Source organism: Papilio xuthus, unplaced genomic scaffold, assembly GCF_000836235.2.
Source record: "Papilio xuthus unplaced genomic scaffold, Pxut_1.1 DF826961.1, whole genome shotgun sequence".
Classification (NCBI taxonomy): domain Eukaryota; kingdom Metazoa; phylum Arthropoda; class Insecta; order Lepidoptera; family Papilionidae; genus Papilio; species Papilio xuthus.
This window is the reverse complement of record NW_013531688.1, coordinates 480,592-497,677: the sequence shown is the minus strand read 5'-3', so window position 1 is coordinate 497,677 and position 17,086 is coordinate 480,592. Positions and strand designations below refer to the sequence as shown.

The 17,086-nt window shown below is 34.8% G+C and overlaps 3 protein-coding genes across 3 annotated transcripts in view; 1 reads left to right on the top strand and 2 right to left on the bottom strand.

The window, feature by feature from the left end:
* Window positions 1–774, top strand: part of Klp98A (kinesin-like protein 98A) — a 19,006-nt gene extending 18,232 nt beyond the window's left edge. The window contains exons 25-26 of the mRNA XM_013315020.1: window positions 5–121; window positions 676–774. Coding sequence (XP_013170474.1) covers window positions 5–121; window positions 676–711 — 153 coding nt within the window. The 3' untranslated portion in view covers window positions 712–774. The remainder of the gene's footprint in view (window positions 1–4; window positions 122–675) is intronic.
* A 4,733-nt stretch (window positions 775–5,507) lies between these two features.
* Window positions 5,508–7,346, bottom strand: LOC106120166 (protein-lysine N-methyltransferase n6amt2; the record flags this gene model as incomplete). Its single annotated transcript, NM_001312770.1, is given in 4 exon segments — window positions 5,508–6,003; window positions 6,333–6,483; window positions 6,722–6,913; window positions 7,312–7,346. Coding segments are annotated over 3 exon segments (645 nt in total). The 3' UTR covers window positions 5,508–5,662.
* A 980-nt stretch (window positions 7,347–8,326) lies between these two features.
* Rrp5 (Ribosomal RNA Processing 5) lies at window positions 8,327–15,852 on the bottom strand. Its single transcript, XM_013315405.1, has 15 exons — window positions 15,737–15,852; window positions 15,491–15,654; window positions 15,009–15,116; window positions 14,325–14,462; window positions 13,794–13,926; window positions 13,147–13,335; window positions 12,789–12,877; window positions 12,474–12,629; window positions 12,057–12,176; window positions 10,554–11,819; window positions 10,185–10,397; window positions 9,818–9,946; window positions 9,378–9,633; window positions 8,977–9,142; window positions 8,327–8,526 (listed from the first exon to the last, which is right to left on the bottom strand). The coding sequence occupies exons 1-15, from the start codon at window positions 15,849–15,851 to the stop codon at window positions 8,367–8,369; spliced, it is 3,402 nt and encodes a 1,133-aa protein (XP_013170859.1). The 5' UTR covers window position 15,852; the 3' UTR covers window positions 8,327–8,366.
* Window positions 15,853–17,086: the final 1,234 nt, after the last annotated feature.

Genomic DNA, 17,086 nt, shown 5'->3' with positions numbered 1-17,086 from the left:
GCAGCTAGAGGCGTTTCTGCGCCGGCTGCTGGCTGCGTGTGCGCAGGACGCGCGCTGTCCGCTCCACGCCGCCCCACTAACTAGAGACTCGCTCGTCGCATTCTCGCCATTCTTCCGAAAGGTATAACACTTAATTTTCTTTGTACACATGTACTATCTTGTTGATGACCTTGATGATTGACAATTTTATTTATCTAGTGTACATTTTAATTACTTTTACGCTGTAACACTTTATTCTTCAGAAAATTTGTTCAATTTTTTAGCGATTTACTATAAAGATATAGTTGAGGGTTTATTGTATTCTTGTTATCATCATCATCAGCTCACTATACGTTCCCACCGAGGGGCTCAGAGCCTACCCTAAGTTAAGGGTGATTAGGCCATAGTCAATCACGCTGGTCAAGTGCGGGTTGGTTGACTTCACACATATCTTTGAATTTCTTCTCAGATATGTCGATATATCACGATGTTTTCCTTCACCGTAAGAACGTCGGATAAATGTACATATGTAAATCGGAAATGGAAAAACACATTGGTACATGGCGGGATTCGAACCCAGGACCTTCAGATTGCAAGTCACAAGTGCTTGACCCCTGAGCCACCGACGCTCTTACTCTTGTTATATTTTTAAGTAATTTGTTATGCTAGTTATTGTGATGTAGAAGTGTTGTGTAGGGCGTGTTCGAGAGCGGCAAGTGCGGCACGGGATGATGCCGGCCGGAGCTCGCCACGGCGCGGGCGCTGGCGCGGTGCGTGGCGCGACTGGCGCGGCTGGCGGCGGCCGCGGCGCTGCTGCTGGCGCGCTGTCTCGCCCTGCTGCTGCTGCTGCTCTACCTCTGCGCGCCCAACCACAGACATCTGCGCCGCAGGTAGGACACGTCACACACTGCTCGCATCGTCAGAGAAAAGGGGATAATTATACAAGTCTTATCTTTTTAATAACATCAAACAATAAAAATCGTATTTACGTCTCTCTCCTTCTGTATCTCTGTCTCTTTCTCTCTTCCTCTGTTCTTTTCTATACATGCAGGATGTAATTTGCATTAACCTTGAGGATTTTTCTGACTTAAAACCTATATTTACGGCCTATATACAGTTATTTACTTTATGTACTGATGAATAATGCAACATTTAATTTCATCTGATTAGGTATTTAAATAATACTACTAAAACTAAATTAGTTACTTGAAACTATAGTTTTTTTCGTATTACAAAATGGCCTACAATCTTTCTTAAGCTATACAAAACTATCAGTAAATACGATTCTAGAATAATTTTTTTAAAAAATATACTAAATCCAACAACAATAGGTACATTTAAAAAAAAACAAAATAACTTTTGTTACATTAATTGAGCCAAACAAATGTTAAATGAAGTTTAATGTCCCCTTTCTCTCGTTGTGTCGGTATGTTCTCCTGGTAGCGCAGCAAACCATGGGTGCCTTTCATTTTGACAGTTTATTTTAAACTTTTTTTTTAAATGTCAATAATATCAGTAATATGGCAACACTATAAAACCATGTATACTATTTTCAAGTTACACTTTGTAACGCAAAATATATGATAGTTATATTGTCAAATATTTACCGTAGGTTACAGAGAACAAAATCTCCTTATAAAACATATCCTTGTCACTGTTCACCATCATCATCAGCTCACTATACGTCTCCATAGAGGAGCTCCGAGCCTACACTAAGTTAAGGGTGATTAGGCCATAGTCAACCATGCTGGCCAAGTGCGGGTTGACTTCACACACATCTTGGAATTTCTTCTCAGATATGTGCAGCATCACGATGTTTTCCTTCACCGTAAGAACGTCGGATAAATGCACAAATATAAATCCACTGCCACTGACGCTCGCACTGTTACCTTTGATAAAACAGTTATAATATGTTTTAAAAGGGGATTTTGGTTTCAGAAACCCACGATTAGTCATTTATTAAAATTTAATTTACGGGAATTACCTTAACGATAATACAAGGAGAATGAGATTTGGAAAAGACACTAAGATATAGTAGAAAACAGAATAATATACCAAAATAATTTACGATATCAAATTAACATGAAAAATATTAAAGCGTATTTCACATAACGTAAAAAGAAGGTTTTATTTTATTGTTTTGAGGAGTTAAAATGTTCAATGACGTCATTATCTCTTGTACAGAGTTCAGAATGATAGATACAGATGAATTGTTAACCTCCTCCTTTTTGAAATCTGATAAAAAGTCAACTAATGGAAATACGCGCTACGACATCTTATGTTTTTGTACACGGGTTATACGTATTTTTAGTTTGTACTATGTTGATGTTTTATAAGTTTTACTTTTAAACTACTGATTGTAGCTTTTTAGTCTTGATTTGAGTCATTTGAATGTTTTTATATTAGCTATGTATTTTTTGGTTTGGTATGTTTTTCATGACGTGTACTGGAATAGTCTTCAATAAGAAGGAAGGATATATATTTTTTAAATTTTGGTCAAGAGCAATCTTCCTTAGTGTTTGTCAATTGAGGGCATATTCCCGTATTTGTAGTAAATTTTAACTTTGCCGAGCATTGCAAATTTTGTATGACATTTTTAACGTAAATCGAGACAAGAATGTCTTATAACACAATCGAACCAGGATAAACAAGAGTCCAAGAGACCGCAATATCTATGTCGGAGGTCTAATTTTAATCCTCTTTCTCTTCCCACTAGTATCTGATGAGGAAAGTATAGTAAGGGCAGTAGATTTCTCGGAGAAGGGGTCACATAAGATGGGAAAATGTTCTCTTTCTGTGTGTCCCCTTCTCCGTCGATTGAGAGTAGGCAACGTATCTGCAATTGCAAATGTCTATGGGTAGCGATCGCTTCGTTATTTTGGCGAATCCAAGTTGCCACCTAATAATATAAATAATGCTTTTCTTGTTTATGGAAGACGTCCGTCGGGACTTGACAATTACTTGCTTAAAGAGGTTTCTCGATTTTCCAGGTTCGACTGTATTTTAAATCCTCTTTACTTGGCTTTATAAGTTCTAGAGTGATTCGGCTTATTTTTGTGTTTTTCTATAATCTTATTTCTTTTTCTTTGTTAGCGATAAAGTTTGAATAGGTTTGACAATGTTTTTTTTTAACGGAATTTTTTATTCTTGTCTCTTATGCGTTATGAAGTGTGAAAAAAAATAAACTGTAAATTAAATATGTAAAGCACCCAAATGATTTTATCTCGTGGCGAGCTCCTGATCTCTTCTGTTGAAGAGATGTAGCTTAAGTTAGATTTATATATACTTAGTGCCGGGGTGAATGCAAAATGTATTCCTTAATGTTTAAAAATAAAATAAACACGTGACAATCATTTCTACTAACAATATATTTAATTAAAGGAACTAACGCCATATTTGCATTTGCCGCTTTTTAGCACATTTGGTTTTTTTTGTTGTTTTTTTTTTTGGTGTCAATAAACAGGAAAATTCTGTGAATTTTGAGAGAAATTAAATATGTTATAATATAAGAAAATATTATTAAGACTATAGGATTATTAAATAATTAATAAATGTTGTGTTAAATCATAAAAGGTTACAGTGTTGTCTTCGTAATACTTGTATGAAAACATGTTTCAGCAGTGTAATTTCAATGTAACATATATATTGTTTAAAGAAGAAATCCTATTTAAAGTTTAACGACAATAATATATAAAATGTAACTTTAAATTCAATTTCAATATTTAAACCGGATTAAAGAAAAAAACTAACTTAACATAAATACTATTTAATGTATTTTGTCTAAACATTTTAAAGAGTTCTCTAACAGATAGCATTTCTTCATTCTTCAATATATTCAAATAGAAAGATGAATTTAATATAGATTCACTAATAAAATTAACCTTTTTTGTATTTAAAAGTTATGGAAAATTATTATTAAATATTGTAGAATGTTGCCTTGTATAGATAAATGTGTGTAGATAGGAATCTGAATCTAATTACAGGGCTGGTATTTATAACTATTTTTAAGGTTATTACGAAAGTTGATTCCTTAGGTCTGTGGCACACTGTCGACAAACCAAAAGCGAAGCGAAGATATGAAAACGATGCAAAGTATGGAACGCAGATTTACATTTTAGCTGCTAAATAGTTTGCTGGAACAAACTTAATCCACAATTTTTGTGTAAAATATATATTTACTTTGCATTTTTCGCTTTGTCAGCAGTGTGCTACAGTCTTAATTAATTTCAGTGTCGGCTTTATGTGCTCGATGTATTAAAAATATATTTTCTTAAGCTATACGCAAGCAAAATGTATTCATGATGAATATAATATCAAAGATTGATGAAAAAAAAAATGTGTTAAATTTTTATTTTAAATATTTTTTCACTTTGTAATTTTCTTTATAGGTAAGTAGGTATTTAAATTTTATTTTTAGTACAAATTTTAATTATTTGTGTTATGTTTAATACATTTCAATGGATTCTTATTTTTACTTACAAATCATATTTATATGTAAGTTTTAATATTTTTAATTCAAAGGAAATGGGATCATTGTGTCGGATAAAATAACGCTTTTTTCGTACTGTCATACGTAAAGAGTAACATTATAAAATCTCAATGTAACTCTTTTCGTCTAATTGTACGATTTGTCATAAGAAATTATTTTGACATTGGCGTTTCGACACCAAATTGTTTTATAGCTTTAAGGAAATGTAATGAGTTGGAAAAATGGTCGTTGTTTGTAATTAAATGATATTAGAGTTTATTATGATTGTAAATGTCCAATATTTATAACAATGGCCTTTGTAAGAGAATATAATTCAAATAGGTTAATAATATCATTCCTTTGGTGTTTGTAGTAATGTAACTGGCTGGTTAGCAGATTTCATAGTATTTTTAAAAAGTCAAAGGCCTAAACACCATTCCGCCAATGAATTTGGCAATTTTCTTTTTTTTTTGTAGTGTAGGTGCAATATTTTTATATCTTTAGCTAAATATTTTTAAAATTTACGTATTTGCATTCATGAAATTAAAAAAAAATCAAGGCTACTTTTGTTTTCCCGCCTTTTCTGTCATGCGATGTCAAATCAAAAAACAAAGAGTATGTAATTACTTTGTAGTACACATGTCATATCGAATGCGTTTATTGTAAATTTCGTGTTACACATTTTATGGCAAACAAAATTGAGTTTCACTCAAACTGTAATTATTTTTGTGAGTAAAGTTTTGTTAATTTAATTAATTGTGAATATTCAGCACATGTAGTGAGAAAAGTCAATCCGATAATTCTATTTAAACATTCATATATTTGAATTCTTTGTGTACACGCATTGAATCTAAAGTCTAAATATCAATTTAAAGTGAGCCAATATATTTTCAAGACTTGTTAAGAGTAATATTTAACTGTAACACAAATTATCAGATTATCTATGATATGTTAACCGGCATAATATGACAAAATAATTAGTTTTGTTAAGTGAGAACAATAAAAGAAATGGAATGTTTTGCATATAAATTGTTTTATTTACAAAAAAAACAACTTTACAACCTTATACCTAATTGTAATCATATTTTATAAAACTTACAAACTGTCATTATGTGATGCCTATGAGAGGTCCACACTAAGAACAGTTTAAGTAATCGTTAAATATCTCTGAGTGCCTTGAGTAATTTAGTTCTTTCTTTTCTTACACCTATATCCTTATATCAAGGCATCTAAATCAAAATTAGCATAACATGAAAACTCATTTGCAAGATTGTTCCTATGATGTGGCTGGAACTGGCAACATTTTAAATCTAAAAGTTTTTCCACCAACTCCCTCATTATTGCTCCTGTACAAAACACTATTTTATCTTTAGCTAGTAATTTGATGGTCTGCGATGTTTTTGTAACACATTCTTCTGAGAGGAACGGTGGATCAGCAACAACTAAGTCATAACTACTGTGCATCTCTGGTGGCAACTTGTCTGGATGGTTATAATCGTAGAATACAAAGTTGGGTGCGTGTACTTCAAATCGTCTGTCATATTCCAAAAGCGTAACTGGAATATAAAAGTTATCAGATTTTGTCAACATTTCTTATATTATTTTATCAAACATTTATAAAAACCATTACTTGAGCAAAATGACTGCTTCTCTACCATCTTACTAATACCATAAATGCAAATTGGATGGATGGATGGATATCTCCAAAATGGCTGTATGGATCTCACCTAAATTTGGCATACACATAGAACATAGTCTGCAAGAACTTAGGTTACTAAATAATCTTCTTTTTAATTCCCTTCGGGCCTCAGTTATTCATAAATAAAAATATTAATGTATGATTTAAAGCCTCATTGATATTATTAACAATAAGTATTAAATATACCTGATGCTCTGTATCCAATCTGTCGTTTAAGTGGCACAAACAATGTGGGACAGGAGATGAGCGCAACTCTTCCATCATCAGCCAATACTTTGTCAATAACATTCACAAGGATTCGCACTGTCTCCTCATCATACCAGAACTGACTTAATTGCTGAAAAAAATAATCAGAGTTAACATGCACAGTCATTTAATAGTTACTTTAGTATGAATCTACATGAAGAGACACACTTGGCAATTAGTGCCACAATTAACCTTTTTATGGTCGTTGAAAAGTACATTACATGAGATACACTAATATAATCTATACTAAAGAACTATTTAAATAATCTCTAAACCATTCTGAGTGCTGCAGTAACTATCTACATAAATTTTTAGTTTTCAAAAATTACCCAATTTTCTTCAAATATAATTTTCTCGCCCAGTTTATTGTCAGCTTCCAATTTACTCAAGATTTCCTCTCTTTTTTTCTGTTCTGCATAGAACTCTTGAAGAGCTGCAAATGTTTCCGCAGACAGCCTCGGTACATCATCATCATCATCCATTGTTTTTAAATATTATAAGTTTTTTCCAATAACAAATATCTAAAAAGTTGTTTTGTTATTGATTTTACTATATTTTAATACTTAATTGCTGGTTCGAGGCCATATCAGAGTGCCAAATAACCAAAAAGTAATACTTTTTAGCTTTTAAGTCAAGTTTGCTAATACAGCCAAGCCAACTTTAAAGTAGCGTCGTTATAGATGTAAAGGCGGGCTTTTGATTTAAAAAATAAGTTATCAATTCTTTGATAATGATACTATTATACTAAATAACAGATAAGAGTTACTGTAAGGGATTCTAGAACTCAAATAACATGAAATTAAATTAAAGACACCTTTTAAAGTTTGTGACAGCTAAAGGTAAAAATAGGTTAGTATGACCGAAACATGGGCCAGGTTATGTTGCTCCCGTGTAAAAAAATAAAATAAAATGTTCTTACGCGATTTCAAGGCTCATAAAGTAATAGCATTCCAAAATTTTTAGCGGTACGTATCTTATTTTATTAATTCAATGTTGTGTTATGTGTTATAACTAGTTTGGAGTAAGTGGTTTATAATTACAATTATTGATTATTTAATGCCCATTTCAGTTTATCGTAATTGACATTGACAGTTAAAATTATTGACAGATATAGATAAAAAATACCATATGTATGTCATTTTTGTATAGATTAAATATTTTTTGTAATTTTCAGCATTTCAAAATGGATTTTGGTGATCTGCGTGTTGTGGCTTTACACAAACATCCCGAATGTTTAATAGCATGCTGCGATATGATAAACGACGAATGGCCTCGTAGCTTAACTGCGAGACTGAATTCCCTACAATCATCATGCGACTCTTTACCAACAAGTTTAATTCTAATTAACAAGGATAAAATGTTATTGGGACATTGTAAATTATCTCGAATCCCAAGTTTTCCTAAAAGCTGCTTTGTAGAGACTGTCGTCATAACAAAATCAATGCGTGGGAAGAAACTTGGAACTTTTTTAATGAACAAAGTTGAAGAATATTGCAAAAACACTTTGAAATTAGACATGATACATTTGTCTACTCATGGACAACAGGATTTTTACTCTAAATTGGGTTACGTTGTTTGTCATCCAATATCAATTTATGGGAATTATAAGCAAAACGAAACAGTGAATGTGAAAAGTAAAAAGGAAACTTTTGCGTCAAAAGCAAAAGCTGCCAATGAAAAGATAAAAGCACCTCCTCCGCCTCCGCCCCCGCCTGCTCCAGTAAATGATAAACCTGACAAAATATTTATGTTTAAGAAATTGTTTTAAAAATTCTATTTATTACATTTGGAAATCATTTTATATTTAGTCCAAGTTACTTTTATAGTATTTTAAGTGACTATTATTACTACTACAAGCCTAGTCAATATTTTTAAGAAGAAGTTGCATTTCTTTTTTTATGCAAAACTAATGTATTTTTAATTTTTTGGTTCTGGTAATAAAACCACAAAAAAGTGTTGTCATTTTTTTTTATTTTAGAACTGCGCTTTCTCTATAAATTCCAAAGCGCGTTTCCTGATGTTGTCGACTTGCTGTTGGTTGCCAATTTTCTCTTCAACCTCAATCCATTTCTTGAAGAGTACTTTCATTTTGCGCGCTGGCAGTTTCTGTGACGTCATTCGTTCCATAAGTTGCCTGTCAAACATATTCCTATTAGAATTAGATCAGACATTGTTTTCATTTCATTTTTCATCATCAGCTCACTATACGTCCCCACCGAGGGGCTCGGAGCCTAGATATGTGCAGGTTACATCACGATGTTTTCCTTCACCGTAAGAACGTCGGATAAATGTACATATGTAAATCGGAAATCGAAAAACACATGGTGAATGGCGGGATTCGAACACAAGACCTGCAGATTGCAAGTCAAGTACTTGACCCCTGAGCCACCGACGCTCAGATCATTATTGTTTGACAATACTTAATTTATGTATGTTTTTCATTAAACTGATACTGGTTTGTGTTGATCATTAATTTATATCATCAGGGTTAAGAATTAATGGCCACCATTTCAGTGACATTTGACGTTCCATTGGTTACTTAATTGAGGTTAAATTGAAATGAAATATAAGTTAATTGGTTTACCTGACTCGTTCTATGTCATTACTCTTGAGCAGCATGTCGACGTATAGTGAGGTGACGTCGACGCGCTGCGGGTAGGCGGCGACCACGTGCTCCAGCAGAGCCCCCGCGCGCTCCGCCTCGCCGCATCCGCGCTCCAGCTGAGCGAAACGCACCAGCAGAGACACATCTGGAAACAAGTTTTGCAATGAGAATACATAGACATACCGTGAGAGAGTCCAAGATATTCTGAATATAACGTGGTTAAAACGGCCGTTTCCACTTGTGCCTCCTTTTCTATCTATACGATGGTAACCATCTAGTGATTCCTAATACATTTCAAATCCTAACGTGGTTTTCATCTGTAAATATACTTATCGCCATTAAAAAAATAACATAAAAGTTTTTGATGAATGTAAACTCACGTTCTCTCTTCTCTAAAGCGGTGAGTCCCTTCTGCATGATCTGTCGTGCTTTATCCAGCAGACCAAGCTGGTAGCAGGCGCTGCCGGCGTCGATGTAGGCCTGCAGCTGACGCCGGTACTTGCGCAGCATCAGCTCGGCCAGCGCGCCAGCTTCGCTCGCCTTACCCGTCTCTACGTAGATGTCTAGCAGTTTGGAGTGGATCTGGTACTTCTCGTTCATCTGGAGCGCCTCTTCTAATGTTTTTTGTTGGGATTCCTGTGAATATTAGATCGGTTATGAAAATTATAAATTTAGTGTAAAATAATCAAATTAAAAAAATAAGAAAATTATAAATATAAAATGTTAAATAATTTTTATCTTCTTTTAACTCCTGCTTTCTTAAGTAACGTACAGTGGAAAAAGTCATTACTTAACAAAGTGTGTATGAGTGTGTATATACCTTGGTGCCGAAGCGGTGTTCGAGGTTGAGCAGTGCGAGCCACACGTTCAGCTTCTCCTGCTCCTCGCGGAAGGAGATGGTGCGCAGCGCACGTCGCCCCACACCGCGCGCCTTCTCTATCTCCGTGGCCTGCAACACACATACAGTCATATATTTAAAACTAACAAATAATTCATTCATTTAACATACTCTTAACTTTTTACTGATTATTCTTTCTTTGATAGAAAAAAAGGAATATGGAGGGATTTAATTCTTGCATGCCAGTTTATAACAAATGGCTTTGATATCTATCACTATAAGACAGAGACTGAGAGAGAGAGAGAGACAATAAAAAAGAGATAGAGATTGAGGAGTAGATCCACATTACCTGTAGATGGAATGCCATGTACGCTATCCAGAGCTGACTGCAGTCAGGACTGGCGAGCAGCGCGCGCTCGAACTGCTCCGCGGAGCGCGGCGCTTCGCCCCCCGCCACCTGCTCGATCTCCAGCGATCTGATCTTCTCTTCCTCTTCCCGTGCTTTCGCCACTCTCTCTGCCGCACGGAGCTTCTTACGCTTTTTCTTAGGTTTCTCTTCTTCCTATACGTACCATTTGAACAATTATATTAATTTAATTGTCACATGAACATTCCACTGAGTTGTTTACCAAGTTGGTATATGTAATTTTATAATTATAAATAAAGAATATGATTGATAAATAAACAATACAAGTGAAAGTAAATAAGTACTACAAACCTGCTCCTCGCTGCTGCTACTGGAGTCCTGCTCCTGAGGTGGTTGGGGAGGCTCCGAGGGTGCAGACCAGAACTCCTTGGCGCTCGGCACCTCCAACACAGGCTCTACACTTTGCACTTTTACACTTTTACTTATATCTAGAACTTTTTGTACCGGCTTATCTACTTTAATCTCACTTTTCTTATCAACAAACTGAATAAGATCTGTTATCTTCTTCTCTTTCTTTTCCTTCTTTTTCTTATTTTCCTTTTTCAAGTTGAATTCTTTAAATTTATCCTGGGCTACTTTTAATGTTTCTAGAAGTTTCTCGATACCTTTTTCTATAAGTAATTTCTCCGTGAGCATGGCGGTGTGGTACTTTTTGCTACCAACTGTTATTCCTCTGTTTACTAATGCTTCTATTTTTTCATCTATTTTATCTATACGACGTGTCTTGCTTTGTATTACTTTCAATAAAGATATTATTCTTCGTTTGTATTGCTTTGGTGTGGTGCAGTCTGACAGGTCCATGAGACCCTGATCTTGTGGTGTCAGCAAGTTGTCACTATCCTCGTATATATCAGTTTCTATCGCGTCACTTTCTTCTGTTGTCTTATCTTTATCTGGTGAAACAGATTTCCTTATCTTTTTATCTGGAACTTCCTCTTCATCTGAATCCGTTTGTATTTCGACTGTTTTATTTTTTTTATTTGTTTTACTTTTAGATTCTTTTGTTAGTTCCTGTTTGTCTTTGTTGTTTTTCTTTCGTTTTTTAGCTTTCTCTTTGTTTGAGTCAACATCCTCGTCTACGTCCATAAGTTCGTGTTTTGTGAAAATTTCATCCAGATCCAAAAAGTCATCTTCTGTTTCAACATTTTCTGATTCTTTTTTCTTTTTACCCGTCTTTTTCTCTGTTGTGCTATCTTCCATATTATTTGATTCCTTGCTTTCATTTTCAAGATTTTCATTTTCCACATTTTCTCCATCTACTGTTATTTCTTTATTTTTCTTCTTGTTTTTCTTTTTTTTGGAAATTTTGGATTTATCTTCTACATTTTCTGCCATGACTTCATGTTCTGTAGATTCGTTTTTCTTTTCTTTCTTATCAATTGTATTTTCTTCCTGTGATTCACTTTTCTTTAGTTTCTTTTTTAATATCGGTCCATCTTCAGTGTTTTGTCTCTTTTCTGTTGTCAACCGAGTTTTCCAGTACTTGAACGGGTCAGAGAGGAGACTTCCAGTCATCTTTTTAGTCTCCGGTAACACATTTAGAATGGTGCAGTTAACCTAAAAAAACATTTTAAACTTGTAACTTCTTGTGGATAGTAAAAAAAACTGACTATTATATATAAATGCGAATATTTCAATGGATGGATGTTTGATTGAAGGTATCTCCAGAACAGCTGGTTGGATCACGCTGAAATTTGGCATACATACTAATTATGTTTTTTTTTTCTTAAAAATTCCGCGGACGGAGTCACGGGCGATCGCAAGTATCTATATAAATATATGGTGAACACTTACAATTTGTCCAACATGGAATATCGTGCTGAGGGTGTCGGGCGGGGGCTGGGCGACATGTGCTCGCGGCACGTAGCAATGCAACCCGTTGAAGAACGACACCAGCAAGTAGTCACGGACGCACTAAACAACACAAATATTTGGTATCATTATCATCATCAGCTCACTATACGTCCCCACCGAGGGGCTCGGAGCCTACCCTAAGTTAAGGGTGATTAGGCCATAGTCAACCACGCTGGCCAGGTGCGGGTTGGTTGACTTCACACATATCTTTGGTATAGTTATATTTATGTTTGGTAATTTAATTGTAGGATATGGCAATTTTGGTAGGATTTGGTAATTTTTGGTAGCTTATTGTATTATCATTTTTTAGGGGTTTTGGATAATTTTGTTCTTTGTTTTTTTTTAGGTTATTCTTACCGCTATAACTCCAGTGTAGGTCTTGCCCTCCACAGCGTCCTCGTATCTGTGCAGCACGTCCAGGTCTGGCGTCAGAAGGCTGGGCTTTAACGTCAGTTTCAGAATCGACCTCTTGACGTCTAACTCCCACACTCTTGCCTTCACACGCTGTCCCTCCTGTCATATAATTAAATAGGTTTTTTGTTGAAAATTTAACGATTTTGACACTAGTGGCTGCATATCACACACATATTGTTATTTCTTTTTTTTTTCAAAAACAAGGTTTGTTTAGTTTAAAAATTGGTTGAATTAAATTTGTTGAAAGGCTTAATTTACCTTGAACTTCTTCGTCAGCTGAGCGGTGCTCGCCTTCTTCGGGTCCACGTAGCACCCGGCGTCTGACATATGCGTCTTCAGAACAACACCTGGAAACCGTTATATTTGAATTTTATATCATTATTAAACATATATAGGTTACAATCAAAAATAAGTTCTAGTAAAAATCTTATTATTATAAATCCAATTGTTTGGATGTATGGATGGATGGATAGATGGATGTTTGTTGGAAGGTATCTCCAGAACGGTTGCATATATCAGACCGAAATTTGGCATAAATGTAGCCTGAAAGAATTAAGTTTGTTTTGCTTAAGGAATACTAAAATGAAGCCTATGGCTCTACAATTACTATACATACCAGTAACTCTTCCAACGGACAGTATCAGTCTGTTATCATTGACATTGCGCACAGTAGCGGGCACTATGTCACCAACACTCAGGTCTGACAACGTGAATATCTTCTCTGACAATACTGACGCCTCGTCACTCAACGAGTATATGTAGTCGCACATATTGTACATAAGAACTCTGACAACGTGAGTACTGCCTGGAAATAAATATAAAAATAGTAATATTTATTGCTATGTTGTGGCAACACTGACCTCGGGGTTGACTGGCCAGTGCATATCGTGACATTATTTTTCGTCTATTTTTTTTCGTTGTCATTATTAATTTTTTTATTCGTACTGACATAGTAATGAAGAAATGACCAATAGCAATAACCTTATACAAAAAAATAGACGCAAAAAAGGGAAAATATTATTTCTAGACCAAACTTACGCTTTACTACTATAAGTCATAGATAAAAGATTTTTCTATTGGTACAAAATTTTCTAAAAGCAATTTTTATTTAGTTTTTTAATCTATAAAAAACAATTTCTTAATTAACATTTGCTTCAAACTCTAACATATTCTTTGCCATTAGTATTTACGTATCAAACTAACCAAGCGAATCAGCGGCAGTGAATGTGTTTCATATATTTGTATCATGTTTACATAACTCACCGATGGGATATGACTTTGCAATAACATCCTCGTCAGTGAGCTCCTCATCCACCTGTATCCTGCGCAGACTGAGACTGCCGATACATCCAGACCCCAGCTTGAACATTATACACCTGCCCATTATCTTTATCACCTGGAATTATAAAGAAATTATTGTTAAAACTGTATATAACATTGCAGTGACCTGCAATTTACCTGACGGAGGTGAACTTATATATATAATTTTTAGACCTGCTTTCATTACATAGTGTCAAAAATTACGATTAGTGAGGGGACATAAACGTCGACATTTTAGCAAGGCCAGTGTTGTTCCAGTATACCGGCACAGAGTCAGATTTTCTTCCTAACAGTATGTAGGTTTGTACGTCTGTGAATTCCTTTGACAATGTAGAGCCTAAATGTATAAAGAGATTTTGACAAGTGAGGTGTTACTTCAGGTCAGTTGGGATTAACTTTAAATTATAGTTATATTATTTAGCGCAGATAATTTTTTAAATATTTGCTACAATTTACGTTAATTATGATAAATACCTGAGCTTCCTCAATGATGTCTCCCGTTTTGTACTTCTGTTCTTTCTCTAAATCTGGATATGTACATTCAAATATGTTCTTCATTGTCAAAAATGGTGTGTTCCTTGTTGGTAAAACGTATAACACTCTGGCGCGAACCTGGAAAATAAAATAAATTTGAAAATGGAAACAAAATCTCACAAAAGAAAAAGACATTTTTAATTTAAGTTTAGAATTCAAATGCAGTTATATTATATATTTCTTATATATAAAATTCTCGTGTCACAATTTTCGTTCCCATACTCCTCCGAAACAGCTTGACCGATTTCATGAAATTTTGTGAACATATTGTGTAGGTCTGAGAATCGGCCAATATCTATTTTTCATCCCCCTAAATATTAAGGGTAGTCCACTACTAAATTTTTATTTATTATCTATTAGACAAACACGCGGACGGAGTCGCGGGCGACAGCTAGTATATGTATATATATTTTCTTTTTTTAACAAAAAAGAAGACAATCAATACTAAACATTTGTCAATACAAGGGTCTCAGCAATGGAGTTCGAGTAAGCGAGAGTTACTCTCCGGTTTTTACGGACGATCATCACAACTCGGGTTACATAGAAAACTCTATAGGCAAGCAAAAAGTCACTACCTTAAACTCTTGCTTATACAAGTTCGGTTATATTTCTCATTGTGATTACCTTTTGTCCAAAGTTAGGTTTCTTTCCTTTCACCTTGTCGACCTGCTGCCGCTGTACATATGCCACTGTGTCTTGGAACACATGCCCCTCTATACCATTGTCTAAAGACTGCAAAAGAAATATAAACATGATTTTCTAATGCAAAAAAATATATATAATACTTTCATAGGAACTTTTATTTTTAGTAACATACCACTAACATAGATACATACAGGCATAAAGTGGAAACAATTTGGCGTTTGTGGTGCCAAAGGTCTAATTTTAGGCCTGTCCCCTTCCCACCATATTCTTGGAAAGGATGGAGATTTGTTAGAGGAGGGGAATATAGACACATACAGAAAGAGAATATTTTCCCTTCCAATTTGTCCCCTCCTGAGTAGATTAAAGGTAGGCAAAGCTATCTATGGGTAGCAGTTGCTTCGCTATTTCATTGAATCAGGTGGTTGCTAGATTGTTTATCACCTTATAAAATTAAAAATTACCTTGTCAATAGAAAACTCAAGTGCAGTAGCGGGGTAGAGTGCTGCAGTGTGTCGCCGCTGGACCGCTCCCCGCAGAGCCTCCAGGTCATTGCTAAGTGTTAACACACTGTTCTCATTCTCTACAACTAGAGATTTTATACAACACCACGTCAACATGCCTGTCTCTAAAAAATACATTCACAAAAGTTATTATTTCCCACTCACAAAAAATATGAAGTTTAATATAATTATTGAACTTCTCTTTACCTAATTCTAACTCCGAATTTGACGCATTCTTGGGTAGGAATGCTCTGGTATTGCTTATACCAACATCCATAACATAACCATGATCTTCCACAGAGGAGACTGCAGCTTGTAGCATAGCCCCTGGAATAAATGATAATTTTAAAAACAACTTTCTTTATTTTCACCATAGACAAATAGGGCACAGAAATGGGCATTGTGGCAATCGATGGAGGGAGTCCTATCCAATAGTGGATAAATTTAGGCTGATGATGATGATGGTTTTTTTTTATAACAGAAAGTGGCAAACAAGCAGCGGGAACACCGAGGTGTTCAATGATGCCTATGGACATCAGCAACACCAGAGGAACCGCTGCTGCATTGCTGGCCTTTGAGGTGGTGATAAGCTGACAAATAGTACATTTAGACTAAAATATTAATATATTTCTAGCAAAACGCTTAGTACAGTCAGCGTCATATAGATCGTCACAGACAAGATATGCAAATTTATAGGTACACCAAAAGTATTCAATTATATCGGTACAACAAAAGTCCTCAAAATAATAGATACATTCACCCTGCTCAAATACATCGGTACATACACAGCGTCAAATATATAAGTACATGCAAGATGCTCATAAATATCGTAGCAGCCACAGCGTCATAAGTAACGAAGCAGTCAAGGTGCGCAAAAATATCGGTACATTTGACAAAATTGAACTCTATCTCTATATACTTGTGATACAATTTGGAATAAACTACTTCTGTTACATTCATTTGACACTTTGCATAAAACCATTTTTCAAAATTTACTAAAAGTGTTCGACGCGGATGACAGATATTAGGTAGATAAAACCAACATCAAATTTAAGTTTGTCATCATATATGCTAGTTTGGTCTCGTGGCCTTACCGTTCGCCGCCGTTGGTGCGTAAGGTCGGCGGTTCAAATCCCAAGCCACTATTTTTTTTTGATATTTAAACTTTTTAATTTTAATATCGAAGCACATGTAATTAAATTCTATCGCCGTAGTTATTAGGTACTTTTTGATATTGCCTTGGACTAATGAGTTTGACCGTTAAAGTACTTTTCTATTTCAAACAAAAATGAAGGAGATAAAGCGATGCTATTGGCATGTAATTTGTTTATTACTCAAGTTTGTTAAACTTGTACCGGTAAAAATAACACTTTTACTTTTACCTTTTACTGATACTGATTATATTTAAGAAACAAAGAAAAAAAAACTGATTGTCAATATCCAAACTACATCAAATTTTTGGTCGATTGCAATAAACATTCCAGTGTGCGTGGGCGCGCACACATATGTAGATAACACTTGTTCGTATAGTTTCCGCGCGTACCATTCTTAAAACCC